This window comes from Fukomys damarensis, unplaced genomic scaffold, assembly GCF_012274545.1.
Source record: "Fukomys damarensis isolate Sample0158 unplaced genomic scaffold, DMR_v1.0_HiC HiC_scaffold_38, whole genome shotgun sequence".
In the NCBI taxonomy this organism is placed as follows: Eukaryota; Metazoa; Chordata; class Mammalia; order Rodentia; family Bathyergidae; genus Fukomys; species Fukomys damarensis.
The window spans coordinates 74,072,474-74,093,245 of record NW_022900950.1 but is presented as its reverse complement, the minus strand read 5'-3'; the positions used below and the strand labels follow the sequence as shown (position 1 = coordinate 74,093,245).

General features: G+C 32.8%; 1 protein-coding gene across 5 annotated transcripts in view; it reads left to right on the top strand.

Annotated features, from left to right (window-relative positions):
- Nucleotides 1-20,772, top strand: part of Fbxw7 (F-box and WD repeat domain containing 7) — a 173,095-nt gene that overhangs the window by 112,492 nt on the left and 39,831 nt on the right. Inside the window, exon 1 of one of the 5 annotated variants that reach the window (XM_019207991.2) lies at nucleotides 1,378-1,539. The exons of the other annotated variants lie outside the window; for them this stretch is intronic. Coding sequence (XP_019063536.1) covers nucleotides 1,393-1,539 — 147 coding nt within the window. The 5' untranslated portion in view covers nucleotides 1,378-1,392. Of the gene's footprint in view, nucleotides 1-1,377; nucleotides 1,540-20,772 lie in introns of those variants that run through there. 5 annotated transcript variants of the gene reach the window in all.

The following is a 20,772-nucleotide window of genomic DNA, read 5'->3' as shown; positions in this document are numbered from 1 at the left end:
GGGGGATTAAGACAAGCTGTTGAGAGATCTATTGGAAGAAAAAAATGAAAGAGTAGAATACACTAGTTAACTGAACATTGTAAGAAAGGATAGACCACATTTGTTTTCTGCTGTCAGGACTATTTTCACATCAAGCTTTTTTTCATATCTTCAACAATCTAATTTGTGAGCTTGAATATAGACAGTAGGATAAAAATTAACAAACACTTATATAAGTGGTTATTTTAGGGAAGTATCTGAATATGGGAAAAATTTGTTTGGTGCCACTTTAAGGTGAGCCTTTGCCTCCACATATTGAATGTCACTGAGTTGTCAGTTATACCCCCAGATTCCTTGTCTGTGTTTGAGGAAAATTTGTCTGTGTTGTGTTGCAGAAATTGGGCGCTAGGGATTTTCAGCGGGCTGGTTAGTTTTGCCCACTTTAGAGTCATGTACTGTATGATACTTCATGGTAAGATGCTGCTTGTATGAAGGCAGAACCACAAGACCTTCTCATCTAGTGTCATAATTTAGTAAGCACATTCTGTGATTCTTCTAGCACTACATTGTTCAGAGCATATTCCTGTCATTAAGTGACATAGGACTTTATTACTTGCCATCACAGACTTTATAGATAGCTTTTGTGTATTGTCTTTATCAATCACATGACTGTCACTATTTTCAAACAGAATCTATGAGGTTTTCAGGACTACAGATTGAATCAAAATTAACAGTTTCTAGTAGGAAGATTAATATGAGTGGTTATTAATAGAGCTAGAGTGTTTACTGTCTTAATAAGTGCAAGATAAAGAACAGTATGTTAGAGCACCATCAAGACGAACACTTAAAAATAATGTTCGCTTTAATGTAATTAAGGTAGAACAGATAAATATGTATTTTTTAGTGTGGGTAAACCCTCAGATTTGAAAATTAAAGTATTCCTAAAGTATTAATGTTGACTTAATAAGATATACAAGAGTTGATATAATGTTAAGTATTTTGCTTTGGTTTTGGTGAAGAAAAATAATTCCTTTCACTTTCTAGGGAACACCTATGTTAATCAGTTGGAGAAATATTAAAAGGAACCTGCAGTCCAGCCCTGCTTTGGTCACATTCGCTGTACCGACTGCATGGGAGGCTCACCAGCTGTTTGACTGGCAGGAGCAGGAGCTTTCACTTCAGTAGTTTATAATTCCTGGCTATTCTAGGATAGTTTGCACTTCACCAAGCCTCAGACAGGTCAGGACACTTGGTAGGAGAAGGTTGAAAGACAAAGCAGCAGGCCTTGGGTTCTCAGCCTTTTAAAAGTATTACTTAAAAATGTATATATATATTTAATTTGGTGGGCAGAGTTTTTAGCAATGTGCCTATATTACATGTAGAGAGTATTCATCAACCAAGAGGAGTTTTAAAATGTCAAAACCAGGAAAAGCTACTCTGAACCATGGCTTGGTTCCTGTTGATCTTAAAAGTGCAAAAGAGCCTCTACCACATCAAACTGTGATGAAGATATTTAGCATTAGCATCATTGCCCAAGGCCTCCCCTTTTGTCGAAGACGGGTAAGTTTTACACATTTTGAAAATGAGAATGTTTATTTAAATGACATACTTCTGCCTTCACTGAAGAAATGCTTCAAGTTTCCATTTGTAACTAGATAATGTATTGTATAGCAACCAGTGAAAACTTATATAATAACAATAGCTTTACAATACGATATGGAGCCTAGAGGGCAGGATTGATTACCTACCTAGTCTGCCTTTTTATCTCCTTTTTTCACGAGGTTAGAATCTTACAAACTCATTTAAAATTGGAAATGTAAAAAAGAAACATTTTGAAGTAATGCTAACAATATTTAAGCCCTGAATTTATAGCTGTGATTTTTCGTGAAAAGTACAAAGCTTGTGATAACTCTTCTTGAACATTTAAATATGAAATTTAGCTCAGTTAAATAGCATTCTGGTACTTAGGTTTATTTAGCCTGTTACAGTGGATTATTTTCAAAATATTCTTTCTTAAATTGAAATTTAATAGAGATGTTACTTCTTGCTGTTACATAAAACAAATGTCATGTTAACAATCGTGTGGCAGATATGATAGTTATATATAGATAATACTGAACAAATATTTTGTAGAACTTCTGCTAATATATAATCAAGTCATGGTCTGTTGGATGTTCTTCAGGATGGCATTATTTTTTCTCTTCCATCAAATTTTGAGGCTGTTAGTATTAGCAATTTATTATGAGTTACTTTGTATTGCTATTTTGATTATTTACTAGAGTGATATATTTTTAGATCTAAAATATGTTTATGGCATGAGCACACAAAGCCGTCTCCCTCTCTCTCTCTCTCTCTCTCTCTCTCTCTCTCTCTCTGTCACACACACACACACACACACAGTTTCTTTGAAGTTAAATGAGTGTTTGTATAATCCATGCTGTTAGTTTCCTTTTTTCTTTTTTTTTTTAACTAAAAAGGAAACATTTTGCTAAACAAGTAGACTAACCCCTAACAGTGGAAAAATATTTTTTCCTCCTTATAAAGAGATTCTTCTTTGTATTACAACTTACACAGCCTTTATAAAAATACATTTTTAATTAGTTTGAGTTGTTTCTACCATTCCAAACAAGTGGCAGCCATGTTGGAAAGCATTTGAAGGTAGTTAAAATGTAATATAGTTTAAACATTGAAAATGAAGCACAAATATCACTATTACTCTTCGTTTCTTTCTTCTTTACTATCTTCAAGAAATTGTTTCTTCTTTTGTGTCTTCTTTTGCCTGTCAGTTTTATAGCTTCTGCTGAATGAAGTCATTACTCTTGATTAATGCATTTTATGCATATGCCCGTAGTTGTTTTAAAATCATAATAAACTAATTAATTATTTTAGTACAGCTATAAAAGAAAATACCAGTACAGCAAACTTAAAAATTGAGGAAAATAAGTATGAAATTCTGTTAAGCTGTAAACAATAAAGTGAATTTTGTACTCTTGTTGAATATTTCCAGTAAACTTCAGTATAGTATATAGGAGATTACTTTATGTCTACCTCTGCCTTCTGACATACACATTAAATTTAAAAGACATAGAAGATAATTATTTAAGAAAAGTTAAGAGAACCTCAAATCTTTCCCTGAGGGCTTTGTAAGGTCACTATTCAACTTGATTTTTCTAGGTTATTGTGTTACGTAAAATTGTAGCCTTGTAGTTGTAATAACGGAATAGAAAGAAAAGTGAAAAGAAAATCCATACTAGAAAAGAGAAGTTTTTAAAATTTAAAAAACATAACACATTCATTTTTTCCCCTGCCAATCTTTCAATAATTGACTTTACTAGAAATGTTAGAGGGATTGCAAAACTATATCCTTCCTGTGTTTTTAGGTAGCTTTACATTGTTACTTAATTGATTTATACTCTTTTGTTAGATTGTCTTTATTACTAACTTTCCCTTGGTATAGTTTATGACAAACATTTTAAAATATATTTTTATCAGATGTTTAAAAAAGGCTTTGATGTGCCAAATAATCATATTTGTGCCTGGCATCTTGCATAGCTTTATATTAGACATATTCAGCTCCTTTAAAATAATGTAAAAATAAAAATTCTTTAAAATAATAGTCATAACTAACCTCTTCACAAATTTCAGCAAATGTTTATCTTATTGCAAAGTATAATATTACCATTGGTAGTCCAATTTATTATGTAAATTTTCTCAGATCTCATCTGAAATATGTAAACTTTGGATTGAATGTAATAATAGTAAATATAGAAATTTGGCTATTAATCATTATCTAAGTGAGAATGTTATTAGTGTTGAGTCCTTATACTTTATTCAAATTTGTTCAGTCTTCCCTGATCATAAATACCAGTTGGAATCCTTGTTAAAAGGAAGTCCTACAGGTAATTATTACCTTTGAGTAAATTTGGGAATGTAACTCTTATCTAAGAAGGGCAAAAAAACCCCCTGATCTTTAAAGGAAGAGAAATTTTACAGGACTTATTTAATCTATATCTATAGTTGAGAAGTTATTTTTCCTTTGAATTGGAATACCTTTAATTATGTTGACACTGTTTCTTAAATCTTAAGGTTCATTATTTTTCCACATTTTAAACCTACCTGAAATAATGGTAAATGTTGAATAGACATGCCTTCTGGCAGCATATTTTCTGTTTAGTGATAAAGGATGATATATCTTGTGTTTGGTAATGGTATGTTGATAGAAAAATCACTTTAATGCTTAAATATTCTGTCTTCACTCATTTGATTTTAGTTTGGAGCACTTTTAAGCATTTAGAATTTTCATTCAAACCCCACCCCATCCACCCACCACCACCACTGGGGACTGAACCCAGGGCTTTGTACTGAGCTATATTCCCAGCCCATTTTTTTAGATTGAGTTTATTGGTACATTTTAAGTATACAATACAGTTACATTTATTATTGGGATCTTGTACCTTTACATGACAGGTCTTGGTTCTCATTTTTTCCCTTTGTCCCTGCCCTCCCTTCACCCCCTCCTCCCCTCCCCATTTACAAACATTTTATTTCCATTTTTTTATTTTCTTACTTTTTTTCCTCTCCCTTATTACCTTTCCCCCACCCTTCCCACCTTCCCCACACCCTCAGCCCTTTTCTTCCTATTTCACATGGTCACTTATCTCATTAGGATCCCATGTACTATTATAGTTTTTCACTCCAGAGAAACTATTCAGTATTTACATGTGTGACTTATTTATTTCACTTAGGAGTATATCCTCAATATGTATCCATTTTCCTATGAATAAATCTAATTTCTCATTCTTTATGGCTGAGTAGTATTCCATAGAAAAACCACATCTTTATCGAGTTTCCATCTGATGAGCAAATGCCCCAGCCCATTTTTAATCTCTTATTTTGAGACTGGGTCTCACTACTTTGCTCTGGCTAGGCTCAGTCTTGTGATGTTTTTGCCTACAGCTTTCCTACAGCTTTCTAGAGTGCTGGGATTATAGGCCATTGCCACCAGGACTGACTTTTAGAATATTCTCTTACAGATACTGCTTTGGTGGAAACCTCCAAATGGCACATGATTGTTGATTTGTACAGGACTTTTTACCATATCTGGTTGATTGTTCGAGTTTATAGACAAAAACTGCTTTTAGAGCGCCTCATATATTCCTGGGTGTATGGAGCACAGGCATTAGCAAATTGAAGACTGAGAATGGGGCACCATTTTGGTGGTACCCACAGGACATAGTTGTGGGACAAGGACTTGTGTATCTGAAATCAGGAACCCAGGCCCTAGAGAAATACACAACTGGGATTTCTACTAGTTGAAAACAGTTTTGTAAAGATTATATCCTTTATCAAGTTCTTGTCCAAATACCACATTTAAACTTATTTTCCTTAAAATAAAGTTAAAAGAATATTTGTGTGTCATTTGAAAAAATGTTAATATCATTTCTATGTATTGTATTGTCGCAGTTTGGGATGTCGTAGAATCAGGGGTCACAAACCTTTTCTGCCAAGGGCCAGTGAGTATTTAGGCTCTGTGGACCATATCAGCCCTGTGAAAACCGCTCATCTCACATAGGACTGTACTTAAATGAATAGGCATGACTTTGTTTTGGTAAAACTTTGTTTATAAAAACATTGAAAATAGATTTTTATTATTATAACAATACTACAGTAAATATTTAGCATATAACTGTTTGCTTATATATAAGTTTCAGCTTATGGTAAATTTTTAGAATGGCCATACTGAGACTTTTAAGCCATTCATTCCTTTGAAAAATCATGCTTTTCTCATATTCTTTAGTAGTAGTAATGTGAAGAATTTTATTTTGTATTTCTAATCACTGTAATCTTAATGTACTGCTTTTTATTATTTCTTTTAAATGTGTATTACCTTAGTAATCCTATTAGTGATAACTGTAATTTAAAAAGAACCTACCTAGCATGTATTATAAGCAGCATTCCAACATTAAAAAATTAACTCATTTAATCATTGAAATACTGTAAGTTGTATTGTCTTCATTCAGTAGATAAGAAAACCATGGCTCAACTAGTAAGTTAAGTCTCCATTTTTCTTGGGAAATAGGAAAGTTGACATTAATCTGTAGGTACTATAGGTACTAGCGATTCTTTCTCTAAGTTTTTTGACATGTATACAGTATTTCTTATGTACTTAATACTTTTCAGCTGCTACTTTTAATTACTACTATATTATTTTGGAGCATAGGTATAGCAGCCTGTCACTGTTAACAGAGACAGTATGAGGAAATGCATTCAAAGTTTCAAACAGTTAATCTACAAAAAATTTTTGTATGCAGTGTATTTATAAATTTAGAATTTTTTGCACAATCTCAGGATTTTTCATTTAAAAATGTATCCTACAGAGTATGTAATGATATTAATCATAAAAAACTAGAAATATTCTTAGTCTCGCTTATTCTTTGCCCACCCCCAACCCCTTTGGTACCAGGGATCAAACTCAGGGCCTTGCACTTGTGAGGCAGGTATGGCACCACTGTGCTGAATCCTGGCCTAATTCTGTGTCTTTTTGTAAGCTGAGGAATAATATCTTAGGGTTTATGTTTGGCAAAGAACGATCAAGGACAGACAGGGTGGCTAACAGATTATCTTCAAAATGTAGTACAATAGCATTTTCATCCGTTCATTCAATAAGTGCAACAAAAACAACATAGCATCTCTCTTAACAGTATTATGTTGGGTTCAAGTTTTTATTCATTGTTGAGTTACTGATAACAGACAAGGCCATATAAAATTTTAATTTTGTCATTCAGACATACCTTATTTGTTGATTTTGTGTATATCTTCTTATTAGTTGAAGCTGAATATAATTTTAATTTATTAATGCTCCTTGAAGTTACTGACCAGTCTATTATAGAACATTTCAAGACCTGCCAGAATTATCGTTATGTTGCTTTCATTTCAGAAAGGAACATCTTTAATTATTTTATAACAAAATTTTCATTTGTATAAAGATTTTTTCTGTACCCAAAATGCAGACCATTGAAAAAACTGTTGGCAAAGAAAATTTAGGAGTCATTATCCTCCCAAATTTTGTGTTTTAATATCCCTTAAATTCTGAGGTAAGTGACTGTATAGTGAACTTCTTCTGAATGACATTTAGTGTCTTATACTTCTCTTTATAAAAATACAACATGCTCAAAATATAGAATGAAAAAATATTTTCCTTAACAGTTTCCAAAACTACAAATAACTGCACTTTTCAGAAGTAAACTTCAATGGTAGTTTTAAGCATTTAATTGCTTTAAAAAAAATTGTCACTGTAATTCATATTTAATATATTGCTAATGTTTACACGTGACTCTTGAGTGGTCACGATCTTAACCGCCTGTGTAAGTAATAATAGGGCATAATCTACCATATGAATGTACCTCAGCCTTTCTACTACTGTTGATTTTGTGGGTAGTGTGACCTGCTTGAACATTTTTATACATAAATCTTTAACCACACCACTATGCACAGATTTCTACAAATAGAATTACTGAATGAAGTAGTATGACTCTGTTTAGATTCATGATGACTTTTGCGTAATTCTTCTCCAGAAAAATAATACCAAGTAAGAAACAGCATGAAGGCTTTTTAATATTATTAAAGGCAAATCATATTTTAAGCAAATTTATTCCCACCATGCCAACATTTTATGGACTTTCCTTAGTTCATATTGTATCCTTGTACTTCATATTTATCCTTGTACTTCATATTTATTATAGATTTTCCATCGAATGAATTCCTTTTCATTTTGAGAACATGATATTGCTTATTTATAAGGTATCATGAAAAAGGTATGTGAATATAAGATGAAAAAAACAGATAAAAAATTATTTGTTCATGACGATGTTGATTTTTTTCCTTTTGGAGATTAATATTTGCCATACACTTGTCACCTATATCATTTTGAAGTATCATTTTCTCCTGCTCTTTCCATGGTTTTATTTTTCTGGTGCTGGGGATCAAACTCAGGGTTGCGTGCATGCTAGGCAAGCATTCTACCACTGAGCTACTGCTCATCTCTTCTCATGTTTTTAAAAGTATAATTTGTGTTTTTAGTCTAAACAGATGTTCCATGTTTGGGTTTACAATTATTATTTATTTAGAATATTATTTTTATTGCTTAGTTTTATAACTTCCTAGATTATTTGTCGTATTAAATTATACTTCTACATTTTTGAATTTTAGTGAGATACTTTTACAGTTTAAATAACAGCCTCTCCCAGAGTCTATTGCTATTAATAATCTGTACTACAAGAATTCTTTTCATGCTAGCCCGAGCAGCTGCCAGAAATACTTGCCTATTTCTTATGGGACCATTTCTTAGTCTAACATTTCTGTCATAGCTTTGCCAATTAGCTCTATTCCAAGTTTACCTTTCCTCCATCCTGAATTCTAGTCAAACCATAATTCTCATTTAATACGTTGTAGCTAGTCTGCTCTTCTAAAATGTTTTGATATCTTAAAGGAATTGCATGAAATTCACTGTCTGTTTCAGGGAACACTTAGCTAAGTACACATACATGGATATCTCCTTAACATAACAAAAATGTATGGCTTTTTAAAGGCCAGCATCATATTCTCCTACCCCTCCCTAGTCCTGGTACTCAATCAGTGATGTTGTGCCTTTGTCTCTCCAGGTTCTTCCCATGACCTCACCTTTTTCTCCTGGCACTGACTTCATCTGGGGTTGTTTCCACTGTAGAGAAACATTCTATACTTACTGCCATCGCCTTGGACTCTTAGGCATACTCGGACTACTCAGGGTGGTGGTGTATGACTTTGTGGAGATATTTTGTCTCCTCTGGATATGGATTCTTACAGCTCAGAAGTGATCTTTATTATCGCTCATGCTTTCTGTGTGGTAGGTAGGAGAAGGATAGTATAAATATTTATATGACCAATTCATTAAAATATTTGTTAAACTTGGAAAATTCTTTAAGGAGTTTTTATATTGTGAGAATATGATATGTTTTTGTTGACTAAATGTTTTTTTAAATGACTCTGCAGCTGTGATTTTAAATCTTTCGTTTTCTAAATTTAACTAAACCGAAACACAATTTGACATTTAATTTTAAAAATAATTAGTACTTACTGATTTTGAAACTGAAGGAGAAACAGACATATGGTATAGTCATTTAGGAGGCACTTTTGTAGGACAGTGGCTTGAAAATGTCAGAAAATACAGAAATAAAGAAAACATTGTGTTATTTGAAGAGCTGAAAGAATAGAGTAATGGTGTGAGCAAATCCGGAGGGTCATTTTGATATGGTACCTGAGTTCATTTATTTCTTTGCCTGTTTTTTAATGAGGAAATGAAACTGTTTCTTCCTAAGCTTCTCATTTGCAAATGTGCATGTCCCTGGGATTTGGAAAATGCAGATAAAAAAAATCTAAAATCTAAAAAGATTATCAGTTGTCCTTAATCGTCATTTTATTTTATCAATTAAAGTTTAATATTTTACCAGATATCAGGTCATTCTATTTTAAATCTTATTGGCCTTTTTCTATTAAAAATATCCCATTCTTAATATGTATTATTGTATCATGCATTATGTGTCATTCATAAACATGAGTACATGGAATATATTATATATCATATGTTTTCTTGAGAGCGTATTTTCTGTATTGGCTATAAATAAAAATATAATTATCAGCCGGGGATTTAAGCTCAGCAGTTCGGTGGCCTGCCTTGCAAGCGCAAGGACCCGAGTTCAATCCCCGGTACCAAATATATATATATATATATATATTATATATATATATAATTATCATCCATGTTCATGACTGTGCAACAATGAAAAAACACAATCCTTTCAACACCTTATCTTTAGGCATCTAGTGGAAAGACACAAATCATTTTAGTACAAAAAAGATAATTGTGTAAATGGACCTATGTGCAAGATATGGTGGGAGTTCTCGGGGGCACACAGAACACAGTATAAATGGTTAAGGAAAGCCTTTTCAGTAGCTCTGATGTGAACATGAAGGTGTTTGTGAAGCAGCTGGTAAGGCAATATGCATCACTGGTTGGGCTCACATCTGCTTTTTCACATTAATTATATTGCTGCAAATTGTTCATTTATATCTTGCTGTTGATTTATTACTACTATATTAATGTCAGCCAAAAAGAACACCAGAAACAAACTTGAGGACTTTTCTAGCACCTGTGGTTATGAAAGTACAAGAGAGGCAAAGGCCACATCTTCATAGAGCTTAATTCTACTTTGAGGAGACAGAAAACACTCTTGTTAATAATAATGTTTTGATGACATTAAAATAGAGTAATACAATAGAGTCTAATGTGGTATGCAGGATAGGCTCTGCTTTCTTTCTTTATAAAATCAATTTAATCCTTAAAATAACTTAGTAAAGTGGTGGCTTTATATTATCTTTATTTTACAAGTGAGAAATCTGAGCCATAGAAGGTTTAATTCCTTGCTTTGCAGCCAGGAAGTGGTATAGCTGGGGTTGTAACTCAGGTAATTGAGTTCCAGAGTCACTACCACTGTGGCACACTGCTCTGGGATGAGGACTTACTGACATGTCTTAGGGGCTAACTTTTGCCATATAATCCTGCTGTTTAAAATATGTAATTCTCACTTTCTCCAACAATTTATGACACCCTCACTATCTAATTACTGATAACCTTGATTTCTATATTTTGTCATCAGATGCTGTTTTAGTTTTTGGGTTGTGCCTTGATTGTCAAATGTGAACATGAAGCATATTAACACATGATTTATAAACCTTAAGTACATTGTGGAGTCAGCTTCCATAACTTGCTATTTCTTTTGCTAATAGGAAAAAAAATGTATAGAAATGGTTTATGAATTTCAGTATCACACAGGGCAAGGCTATTAAAATTTGTAGCTTATGTTTGTAGAAACTAACCACATACTATAAGACTTGCATGTAGTATGGAAGGTAGATGAAAAATGTGCTAAAAATAAACTTGGAACTAAGCTCTTGGCAAAGTAAGCAGCTATGAAATAAATCCACAGACAAGAAATCTAACTTGTAAAGCTAAAAATGTTTAAATAAGCTAATGTAAAGCAGTCACCTTTTTTATTTTTCTGCATTCTCATATGTTTTGCTGCAAAATATTAAGGTATAATGTATTGGACGTGTTGTGATATACAGTATATGCGCAGTGTTATCTTTTTAAAATCCAAAAAAAATCTGAATTTAGAAGCCCAGCTGACTCAAATTGTGGAACTGACTGCACAGCCCTTTGTGTTTTTTAGATGTCACTCACATGGAAAACACTGAAATGCACTGAAATGTCAGAGCAGTCTAAGCTTTTAAGTCTTTGTGTATGTGCATATTTAAACTCTGTAAAACATATGCTACATAGATAAGTACCTACATTTTTTTAACATAGTTATAAGCAGCTCCATATAATGAGCTTTTGTTGTTATTTTTCTTCAGTGATTAAGATACTGTGGATTTATGCTTTAAATGGGGAAAGAAAACTTCACCCACATATAAAAATTCTCCCCATATTTCCATAGAGCAAGAACGCTATTAAGTTAATTTGTATCTGCTAACACATGTTATGCATGCTCTTTGCATGTGTTGCCAGTGTTACAGAGATGGGGAAGGCAGACCACCCTCCCTTACAGAAGCAGTAGATGCCTTTCTGTCTGAGAGCTGTGTCTTTCACCATCATGGTCATAAATCCAAGTAGAGGAGTGTTGGTTCATTCATTCATTCATTTAGCAAATAAAGGAGACAGAGTTTTAGGCGCTTAATATATATTCACGAACAAAACAAAAAACCCACTTAATATTTTAGTAACTCTGAGAAGTCTGCCTAGGCCTGAGGCAGCACATTCAATTCAGGTAACTGTATAAGGAGTAGAGTTGTTAGGCTACTTTATTAAATGTTACACTTTTATTTTTAAATCACTTGGTGATCATTTCTGTATCTACAGAAAACTACATGCTTGTATATTCGCATACACAGACACACACTGCCTGATTTGATGGGTTATGTTGGTAACCGTATTGGCACATATAATCTACTAGTTTTAAAATTATGCTAGGTAGTATCTGGTACTGAATATTACTTTTATGTTCTGAAAGAATGTATGTGATTTCATCTCATTGAATTTTTTATGTTTTTGTAAAAAAAGTTTCCTTGAGAATCTTTAATGTCTTATGAAGCACATTTAATGATTTCTTCCTGAGTTGATTCTAGGTCAGAATTGGAGTTCTTGGCCCTCTGACTTACTGTAGAAAGCTAAAGAAATTATGTCTCATATAGAAACTGGTTAAATAATAGTAGATATAGTCTAAGATTTTAAAAAATGTGATATAAACAACAAGTATTCCCATTTTGTGTGCTAAGTGTTTAGATGTTACAATTCTGTTACTTTCCCAAGAACCTATTGATACAGCATGTCTTTATTTGCATATATAATGCTTATTCCTAAAATAGGAAAAATAAAATAATAAATGCAGGGATTTTTAAATGTAAATCTGATACTAGATTAATAAAAGTTTTCTCTTTTGAGTTTGGTCGTATCTGTGTATTTACACACACGCATGTATATATAAATAAAACATGGTATATAGAGAACACTATTCAGTATTTATCAAACTATAATATTGTCTGTATAATTTCATTTTCCTATATTGAGTATCTTTCAGAGCTGTCAAAACATAAAATTGTAGGCTCTTCTCATTACATCCTTTTACACAAATTGCAGACTTACTTCCTGGGGAAAGCCATCATTTCTCAAAAATATACACCCTGTTACATTAGCATCATTTGCATTCTGTATTTGTTTTTCTTTGAAGGATAGAATACTTAAGAGTAGCCATTTGGTAGTAGCAACTCAAAGTGTAGGTAAAGCCTAAGAACATGCCAGATATAAATGATACAGTAATTTTGATAGTTGACTTGAAGCATAGTTTTGTAATGAATTCCATGTATACGTACTTTAGAAATTTACTTAGGACAGAATCAAGACTTATCTGTTGAACCTCCTTTCTCAAATGAATGTAGACATAATGAACTCAGACAGAAAAGGTTAAATGTGAACCCCTAAAGCATGACTAAGCCTGGCTAGCTAGTTATTTGATTTTGGTTATTTTATGATATCCTCCTGGGATGATAGAGAAATCTGTTTTGAGAGGGAAAAATGTATGATTAATGTTGGGTGAAATTCTTTTATTTTAAATTTCTTCTCTACTAGTCTGGAACATGAAAATTGAAATTTGTCAATTATATTTAATTATAAATGTATGTGTGGGTGACTCAAAACAATTTACTTGGCAAAGATTTATTTTAAAAGCTTTCTAAGTAGTCCACAGAAATCTCTACATTATCACTTGAGAGCTTAAAATGTCATTGTTACTACTAATATGAACATGTAGGGGCAGTATAGTACTGTTTTTGTCAATCTTGTCTGAATTTGTAGGTTTTTAAAATCCAAGTTACTTAAAAGTTTGCTTTTCTCTGAGAAAATAAAGGATAGTTGATTCTGTTTCATTAAGTTCAATTCAGGTTTTTATGTATATTGTACAGAAGCTTTTATAGTATAAAAGCCTGGCCTTGATTTATATTTGAAGTCAAGGAATATGTTAAGTTAGTTAAAAGAAAATGCATTCTTACAGCCAGACAATAAAATGAGAATAAATAAATTCAAGAAATATTCAAAATGCTAAGGCAGTGAAATTTTGCTTCATTCTGTACCAGCCTTTCAAAATGTTTATGTCCTAAATTTTAACATGACAAGTGAGCAAAATTTATATTACTAAGCAGTCTTATTTTAAGATTCTTTCATTAATATTATTTTAAATGTCAAAACAGTTAAGGTTCTTAAAATCTGTATTATAAAATTCAGTAGCTTTTCTTGACTTATACCTAAAACAAAATAACTGAGCAGTCATCTTTGCAAGTGTTTATTTGTTCTGTTCAATACTTCTATCATCTGAAGACTGCTTTAGGCATTTAGAGTTTAACAGTGAACAAAACAGACCCAGATCCTCATCCTTGTGGAATTTATGTCAGAATAGTAGAGTACTTGACGGAGCCTATTAGAACTGGGTATAAGTTCTTAATTCTGTCCCTCGCAAAACCTTGTCTGTCAAATGGAGAAAATAGTAGTACGTACTACATATAGTTGTTGCAAAAGCAAGATGAAATGACCTGTAGAAAATATGGTCATGAATTAAGGCCATGCTATCATGAGGACCATATAAGACGTTTTTAGATGTGTTGGTGAGAATTATAATTAATCTTCTTGATACAGTAGTACTTCTTAGTTTATTTAGATCTAGTTTTTTTGAAAGCTTTCTCACATCTACTTTCTTCAAATTGTGAAAGGAAATACATAACGCCAATTTTGAATAGTTAGTTTTCTTAAACACTTTTCTGGAATGACTGTTAATCTTCTCTAAGTGGAAAGGTATTGCACATGAAACGTTAATGTGGTTTAGTTCTTCTTTATATTATGTAGATTCATTCAGGGTGACTATCATGTATGTAAAAACTTAACCCCATTATATCTACCTCAATGAGGAAAATCTATGTAACATCTTTGTTGTATTTTATTTGGAAATTCTCAGATGTTTAGAATAAATGTGTTGGCTTCAAATGCCATTAAATTAAACATTTTAAAATGCTATGTAAGAATTAAAAACAGAATATACAGATTCACATTATCTTCTACAATGTCCAGTAAATAGTTTCTATTGTGATTTTAAGTTCTGCCTTTTTTTCTCTCTAAAGGCCCCAAAATTTGTTAATTAGAAAATGGAACATTTTCATACTAGAATTTGTTGATATCTTTGAAGACTATCTTGTAAAAATAGTGCTAATTACTCTATGATGAACTGCTTCACAAATTTTAACAAAACTGCTTAGAAATTTAGAGCTTTCTTTGGTTTCCTGTGCTCTCTTGGTTCTTTTAGGTTTTTAGTTATAGAAACTTCATGCTTAACATGTTCACATGTATGAACACCCCCCATTGCAAAATACACACAAATAAAATTTTAACCCCCACCTCTGTTCAGTAGCTTATCAGTTATGTTCATGCTGCGTTTGCTTCCTTGAGGGGAGGTGTTGTTCTGCTGTTTTATATTAGCTTTGTTATGCAGTATTTTTCAGCTGCTCATACTCATTACCATACAGCTGGGATGTAGAGAAGAGAAGGAAGCAGGCAGAAGTTGTGCTGGCTACAAGAATGAGAAGCTCTCTTGCATATAGGGTGCTGGCAGATGGGGCATGTGTTTGAACAGGTTTTACTAATAACAGAGTGCATTAAAAATCATTCTGAGGAAGTCTAAGGTCAGTGCCATGAATTCAGAGCTTGAGAGGTTGTTCATCTTTTTGTAGACCTATTTAGAATATTAACTAACTCTAATACAAAAAAGTAATAAAGGGCAAAGCACAGCCTCCAGAAGCATCTGATGAGTTTTTCCTTCATTTACTATATTTACTGTCTCTTTAATGTAATTTAGAAAGTGCTACTAGCTGGCTAGTGTCTCTCATCAGTTTAACCTGTCACAATCTTAAATATATTTACTTAAAATTCCCAGACCATGTCTGTGTGCAAAAGCATAATACTCTGAGAAAAATGCAATGACATTCTTCAGTTTAGATATAAAAGAATATTATCTAATAGAGGAAAAAATCATTGAATATTTGCAGATATACATGTATTGTGTTGACTGCACTGAAAATTAAGTTAAGATACTGTTGAGGTATGTTCCTTCTGCAGAGTTAGATGTGAGGGAAATGTACACACAGAAATGTATCTGTTCTAAGAAGTATTCCTGGCTCACAAAATCACAGTGAATGAGGTATAACTGAAATAACCATCACTACTTTTTTAAACAAAGTATTTCAGTGGGATTTTCGTCCTTTTGAGCTTTTTTTTTTAATTAACTATGTTTCTTGATATAATACTGTCTCTGTCAGAGGAAAGTGATAGCAATTAAACCAAACTACAGCTAAGCAATTACACATAAAATGTATAGTATTCAATATAATATTACTGTGAAAAGAACTTAGTCTGTTCTTAGAGATTAAAATATATAAATATAGGTCATGTATATGAAGTAAAGATAGGTAATTTTTTTAACAAGTATTAATTACAGTGCTTTTGGTAATTCCCAAACTTTTATGCTTCGCATTGTTGCTAGTAAAGTAGAGGTACAAAGTGCTGTTACGTTAATACCCATGAATAAATCGTTTAAATGAGATCTTTGGGAAATGAAGATATGTAAGCAAATATTGTTAAGCATTGCTAGGACTGTATATTCCTTTCAATAGCAAATGTTTCTATTCTTTTGGTCCTTTATAAAGGTGTAGGAAGTGCTGGGCCAGTCAATTGCATTTTCATTGCATATCAACCTGTATTTTCTTCTAATTTAACTTATTAAATTATATAAATACCCAGGGATACTTTTCCTTAAAGGGAAATGTAAATATGCAAAATAACATAAATATATACAATAATAAATGAACATGATAAATCTATTTTTCAAATTATGTTGAAAATTAATATTTAAAATTATTTCTGTGGTTCTATCCTTTAGAGTATATCTTACATTGCTCATTGTCTCCCATATTATTTATTAACACTTTACTAGGTGCAGGACCTTGTGAGTTATAACAAGAATCAAAGTAGAAGTGGTCATTGCACCATAGAATTTAGTCTATATAGAACCTAGGCACATAATTGACACTAACACTGTAACAAAGTTTTGGTTTCAGACACTGTGATTGACAGCTTTAGGATGGGGAAGAGTTAGAAGGAAATTAGACTTTTGCAGCCTTTATACAGAGGCTCATCTCCAACCAGGACCTCTCTTCTGAGCTTCAGAGCACTTGGAACATGATCCTCTCTCACCTGGATATATTTCAAAGATGCCCCAAGATCCATACGTCTTCAAGAAATACTCCTGATTGCCTTTTTCTTGACTAACATCCAGCATTAGCTTTTCATTGTTCTTACATAAACATAAAAGTCCTTTATGAGGTCTTGCAGGATCTATTTCTGCCTTACTTGCCTAGCCTTATCTTACCCTCACCATAGAACCTTTATTCTCTGCCTTCGGCATGTTTGGTACCCTTCCCTAGCCACAGCCCAGCTCAGTTCTCCTTTCAGAGAGAAGCTTTCTCTGAACCCCTACACTAGGTCAAAACCTTAACCTTATATATTGTTTAATATTCTGTAGCTTTTCATTCAGTTGAAGTTTTGCTTTGTTTTACAGTTTCATTCTTTTCTTCTCTCCTAAATGATAAAGATGGGACCATTTTATTTTAGCTAATATCTAATAAGCATTCAAATAAACATATTGAACAAATGAGTGTCTACAGGAGATTAAAATAGATATAAATCTACATTTGTTGTAATTATGTATCATAGGGAGGAAAAAGATAGAGACAGTAATGCATGGGACAGAATCACAGAAATATGCATATGTTAACAATGATGTTTGCTGTTAGTAAAGGATAGCCACATACGGATCAGATTGCCATTATTAAAGATCGGCTGGCTCCTAGAAAGAGGTCTGTATGTGGTAAAATTAAGAAGCAGCCAGAGTGATGACCGCACTATGTAGTCTGTGTGCACATAATGTTCAGTCTGTGCTCATATGGAAACTTTTTTAACTGTGTGTGCGCGCTGAACTAAAAGTATTTAAAATCTAGTGGAAGATGTAGTCCCCTTCAAGTGTATTTATGTTGGAGTAATCAACAAAGAGCATTTTAAAGCAGCTTCTTCAGTAAGTGCCATATGTAACTTCTGTCAGTTTTCTGTAGGGTTCAGATCATTTTGGTAAGGATAAAAACTTTGTAGCTCCTTTGAAAAGACATTTCAATACAAATCTTTGGTGTATTCTGTTCTCAGCTCTCTTTCATTATTTCATGTTTTAGGGAAATAAAGCACAGGACCATGAAAGAGTGATGGTAGGACGTAAAAGTTCTTAGAGAAGTTGTGAAAGAAAGCAAATCCCATGTGTTGCTGGTGAGCACCTTTCATCAGATTTTCTTCCATTCTGCCCACTGATGGCTGCCTAGTGTCACTGTACATTATGTCATAGATGGCAGAAGGAATTCTTCACCAAGATGAAATTGGCAGGATATGTAAACTTTTTCAAACTGCTTTTGGTGAATTCTCAGTAGTAAATTGTACCAGTACACATTTAGCTGCCTGTTTGTTGCTCTCTTGAGAGTATAGTAGCTCTCACATAGGTTTCATGCACACAACTCACATTTGCAACTGAAATGGTTCAGTAACGTTGTAGAATTTTTCAACTGACAATATTTCTTGCTTCATATATGGAGAAACCATTGTTTGTAAATTGGAGACCAAGATCTGCCTGTGTTCAGCTGCCTTACTTAATAGTCTTAGGACTTTGGAGAAGTGACTTCAGCTTTCTGTGCCCCTTTCATAAGGCTGCTGTACAGCTTCAGTGACTTAATGTTAGCATACACTCCTAGAAGAGTGCCTGGCTTACAGTAAGCTGTCTTTCCTGAATACTTTGCTTTCTTAATAAAACATTTAAAAAAAAATAATTAACTTACTCAGACTTGAAAAAGTATGGCATTTTGATGGGATACTGAAGAAGTACTCAAGTCAGTTCAAAATTTAGTGTTTGTTTTCCCTCTATTCTTTTAGTTTAAAATATTGCCATGTGCATTTCCTGAAGATATTTATTTCTTCCTTCTTCTAGCTCTGTGTATTGTCATATAAATTATGTAATTTCATTTCATTGATAACAATTTATAATTTATTGACTTGTTTGTCCTTCTTTCTGAATTGGGAGTTATTCCAGGATAGAGACTACTCCATCTTGCTCAATTTTTGCCTCATTTTTATTTCGTGCATGGTTTTCAATTATCCTGGTTAAGTATTTCTCAAATATGGTAGGTGTAGATCTCCCCACCTCAAATAACATAGGAATGACTGCTTAGTCTCCTCCTCCCCAGGTTGCTTTGTTGTTTAGGAAATAGCAAGCAATTATATAACTCAGAATGCATTTTGATGAGATGGACAATATTACAATGGAATTTGGGTTAGAGGCTTACTGTTGTTCACAGTGGTTACCAATTCTTCTGCTAAGAAATATAGTGAATTTCACAAAGTATAAAAGTCTTTGAAGTAAATAAATTGTTGAGGGTAGATTACATCTGAGTCCTGCTAAATCAGTTTATTGCAGTTGTTTAATAAAAAGTTGAACAAAAATAGATTAGAAATACAATTTAATTTTAATTTTTGCTGTTCATTTGATGATGATTAGCACGTCTTTATCCTGTCAAAAAATATTTTAAGGTTTTCTTAATTAGCACTTTGTCTTGACAGAGTAAAATAAATGATTTTAAGTGAAGGAGAGAGAGATTGTGTGTGTGTGTGTGTGTGTGTGTGCGCGCGTGCGCGTGCGCGTGTGCGTGCACATGTGTGCATGCCTGTTCATCTTAAGGGCTAACAAACTCTACAGTACTATGATTGCAAGATTGTGAAGTTTGACATCGTTTTGCTAGTTTTGAATTTATATTCATGGGGTAGATTTTAACTTCCTCAGGTTTTTTTTTCTTGTTATAAAATTCTGGAAATCCATTTATTCAAACTTAAATTTCAAAAATATTAATGTTTAAAAGTGTTCTCAAATCACCACATAGTAGGTCTCAGCATATCGACTTGCTCAGATCCAGGAAAATCCCTAGGCATTCATTTAGTAGCCATCTTTCTGGCATTATATACCGTGCCTCATGCAGCTGGTGGGAAACTTGAGATACCCATCCCGTGTAAAGAACTTTTTGGTGTCCTGTATGAAATATGAAAAACTTTCAAAATTAATATTTGGAGGCCTCAAGTATTGGTTGAGAATTTTTTTAATTATGTGCTAAAATAGTAAAATAAAATGTTAATAAGGAAAATGAATTTGTACATAAAGTTTCATCACAAACATCTTTAAAGATATCCAAGTGCTTTTTAACCATTCTTACCTAGTTTGCTGTGAATTGAAAAAAGTATTAAACATCAGATACCTTTTCAAATTAATGTCATTTTAAAAATATTTCCATGACAGACAAAATTATATCAGACCCTACTCGTGACCTGTTACAGTGATATTTCTTTGTACTTGCATTGTATTTATTGGTTCTTTAGAATCTTGCAGTCTCCTGAAAATGTGAAGGATTTTGTGACATTGGCTATTATTGGTCAGAGAATTCTTGATCTATTTTTCACAGTAAAGAATATCATTTGCTTAACTGTATATCAGATAGTTACTTCTTTAAAATCACTGTTTCCGAAATAAATATTTAGAATCATCCTTTTTAAACATTGTGAGTGCTGATTACTGGGTTCTTTGCTACTCACTTGACAGCTATATCAAACACTCAAATACTTAAGGAGAAAATAAACTACACTAAAATAAGGAGTTTGGTAAAAGATCACCATGATGTACTTTTTTTTATAGCATGAATGTGTTATGTGTTCTTACTAGCATCTATACAGAATAAGTATTCAGTAAATATTTTCACAGAAGTGAAATAATAAGTGAATCTATAGACATTGATTAATAAACAGTATTAAAAGTTTGGTTAAAGATATCCTTTGTCATTTTGAATTCTAGTGGAAAATTAGTAAGATTTTTGAGAGATGCCTGTACTTTTAAAAGTTAATAAGTTTGAAGCTGGACATGGTGGCACACATCTGTAATCCCAGTACTCGGGAGGCTGAGGCAGGAGGATCGCTGTGAGTTTGAGACCAGCCTGGGCTACATAGTGAGTTCCAGGTCAGTCTCAACT